General features: G+C 44.4%; 2 protein-coding genes across 5 annotated transcripts in view; one reads left to right on the top strand and one right to left on the bottom strand.

Moving 5' to 3' along the window:
• Positions 1 to 2,820, top strand: part of P4HA1 (prolyl 4-hydroxylase subunit alpha 1) — a 137,197-nt gene that overhangs the window by 6,258 nt on the left and 128,119 nt on the right. The window lies entirely within an intron of this gene.
• The window catches only part of NUDT13 (nudix hydrolase 13), a 37,978-nt gene that overhangs the window by 3,520 nt on the left and 31,638 nt on the right, over positions 1 to 2,820 (bottom strand). For all 4 annotated transcript variants that reach the window (XM_008064291.1, XM_008064289.1, XM_008064290.1 and 1 more), the window contains 3 exons: positions 2,586 to 2,711; positions 2,316 to 2,427; positions 652 to 806 (listed from right to left, as the gene is read on the bottom strand). In XM_008064291.1, the coding sequence (XP_008062482.1) occupies positions 652 to 806; positions 2,316 to 2,427; positions 2,586 to 2,639 (321 nt within the window). In that variant the 5' untranslated portion in view covers positions 2,640 to 2,711. The remainder of the gene's footprint in view (positions 1 to 651; positions 807 to 2,315; positions 2,428 to 2,585; positions 2,712 to 2,820) is intronic.

Below are 2,820 nucleotides of genomic sequence, written 5' to 3' on the forward strand. Positions count from 1 at the left end.
GTGCAGTGGCCGCTCCCGGCCACCGCAACCTCGACCTGCCAGGCTCCGGCGATCCTTCCAAGGAGGAACTACAGGTGCGCGCTACCACGCCCAGCTAATTTTTTGATTTATTGTAGAGATGAGGTCTCGCTGCCCAGGCGGGTCTCGAACCCGTGGGCTCAGGCAATTCACTCACCTCAGCCTCCCAAAGGCGCGGGATTACAGGCTGAGCCACCGAGCCTGGCAAGGACACATCTTATATTAAGTACCTTTACATAAAAATAAAGAACTAAAAACAAAGAGAACAGGAAGAAACTTTTGGAAGTGATGAGTAAGTTTATAGCATTGAGAGTGGTGATGGTTTGGTTGTTTCAAGGACATATGCAAATACATCAAGTTTATACGTTAAATGTTTATAGCTTTTTGTATGTCAGTCATACCTTAATAAAACGGTTTTAAAAAATTATCTCATGATTGAGTTATATACAGGAAAGAAGAGTGATTATTTGTTTCTTTTACTAGATTGCAAATTCTTTGAGGTTATAAATCATACCTTGTACCTCTTTGCATAATATAGACTATGCCAGATAAGTGCTTAATAAATACTTGCTGACCAGCGGATTGGGTAAAACAAAGGAAATATCATAGCATAAGGAAAACATAAGAACTTACCTCTGTCTGCCCTGGTTTCACAGTTGCATGACAAGCAATCATGAGTGAGCTATCAGGAAAGGGCCAGTGCTGGGACGCAGCGTACTGCAGTTTTTCTACCTCCAATCCCACCTCTTCTGCAACTTCCCGCCGGATAGTCTCTTCCAGACTTTCACCTACAAGCACTCAGATTAATTCAGGACAGCCCTGTAGCAGGAAGGGTAATATCGGTCGCCCATTTGTGAAAGGAGCTCAAAACTGGCTCCTAAGTTTCCATGCGATGCTTTTGGGAGTGTCCTAAAAGCCTGAGTCTTTCCAACAATAGAAATCAGTTCCACCGGGTTGAACCACAGTGGTTAAGCCTACTATGTTAGCTATAATGCAAAGTAAGGGTGACAGTGGGAGAGACTGCTGCTGCCCTCAGCTTTAATAAAATTCCACAGCCGGGCTCGGTGGCTCGGCCTGTAATCCCGCGCCTTTGGGAGGCTGAGGTGAGTGGATTGCCTGAGCCTGTGGGTTCGAGACCCGCCTGGGCAACTTGGCGAGGCCTCATCTCTACAATAAATCAAAAAATCAGCCGGGTGTGGTAGTGCGCGCCTGTAATTCCAGCTACTTGGAAGGCTGAGGCGGAAGGATCGCCGGAGCCCAGCAGGTCGAGGCTGCGGTGGCCGGGAGCGGCCACTGCACTCCAGTGTGGCGACAGAGTGAGACTGCAACTCAAAAAATAAATAAATAAATAAATAATAATAATAATAAAATAAAATTCCACTTTTCATCATTTGCAAATTTTTCCTCAATAGACTGGGGGAAAAAAGAAACAAGCTGTAAATAAAAATTGAATCTTTGTTAATGTTACGGGTGCTGAAATATTTAGGGACATGTGTAGTAATAGCTGCAATCTATGCATCAAAAAATAAGATAGGGCTGGGTGTGGTGGCTCCCGCCTGTAATCCCCCAACACTTTGGGAGGCCAAGGCAAGAGGATCACTTGAGCCCAGAAGTTCAAGACTGACCTAGGCAACATAGTGAGACCGTCTCTACAAAAAAAAAAAAAAAAAATCAAAAAATTAGCCAGTGGTGGCGCACGCCTGTAGTCCCTGCTAGTCAGGAGGCTGAGGCAGGAGAATTGCCTGAGCCCAGGAGTTTGAGGCTGCAGTGAGCCATGATCATGCCACTGCACTCCAGCCTGGGAAACAGAATGAGGCTCCAACTAAAAAAAAAAAAAAAAAAAAAAAAAAGGATTGCTGGATGGTTAGATTAATAGAAATTTGATTAAGAAGTATAGTAAAAGAATTATAGACTCTAGCTGTGTCACAGAGTAGAGGGCCTGAAGAATTGCTCCTCTGTTTATAACACACCCAACAGGAATCTGTTGTTACAAAGGGCATGAAACTTGTGGCCTCTCTATGAACAAATGCCCTACAGATGAAGAAAAAAATAAATTATAGACTTTAGGTGGTCGGTGTATGGGTATGCACTGTATAATTCCTTTATTTATGCTGTATGTTTGAAATTTTGCCTAATAAAACTTGGACAATTAGAAGGCCAGAAGACAGTTTTCTTGACATGATAGGGAAGGTTGTACTTGGGGATGCAAGCACTATGGCAACAACACAGAGAAATGCCTTCTATTAGTAAGATTTTATATCCTCCAGGGCCACCTATGTATCCCCTAAACTCCTTACCTATATCACAAAAACCTGACAAGGCAGAATACAATCCCTTGGGAAAGGAGCTCTGGCGTGCAAGCAGGCATCGCGTCCCATCTGACACCAGAATGATCACCACAGGAGCCATCTAGGAAGGGGGATGACACTGAGATGCTGGCACTTTGGGGCCTGTTAATAGACTGAAACAATGAATAACTAAGGAAAGTCTTTTAATGATACAGGTTTCCTTCCCTGGGACAGAGTAGTACAGTCTTCTCAGATGACTCCTCTTAAAGCAATGCTTACCTGTGGGTAATAGATGATATTGTTGGAAGGGCACACGCGTTTGCTGCCAGCCATGTTCTTCTTGGTGGGCTGCCCACTTTTGCTGCAGAACTGATGAGCATCATGCCAACGGAGAAGAGCCTGAGCCTAAGGATACAAAGATGGGCCTGATTTCATCTGGAGAGAATGTAGGGCTCATCTTTTTTTTTTTTTTTTGAGTTGGAGTCTCACTGTGTCGCCCAGACTGGAGTGCAGG

This window comes from Carlito syrichta, unplaced genomic scaffold, assembly GCF_000164805.1.
Source record: "Carlito syrichta isolate Samal-C Ts95f unplaced genomic scaffold, Tarsius_syrichta-2.0.1 Scaffold307258, whole genome shotgun sequence".
Lineage (NCBI taxonomy): Eukaryota > Metazoa > Chordata > Mammalia > Primates > Tarsiidae > Carlito > Carlito syrichta.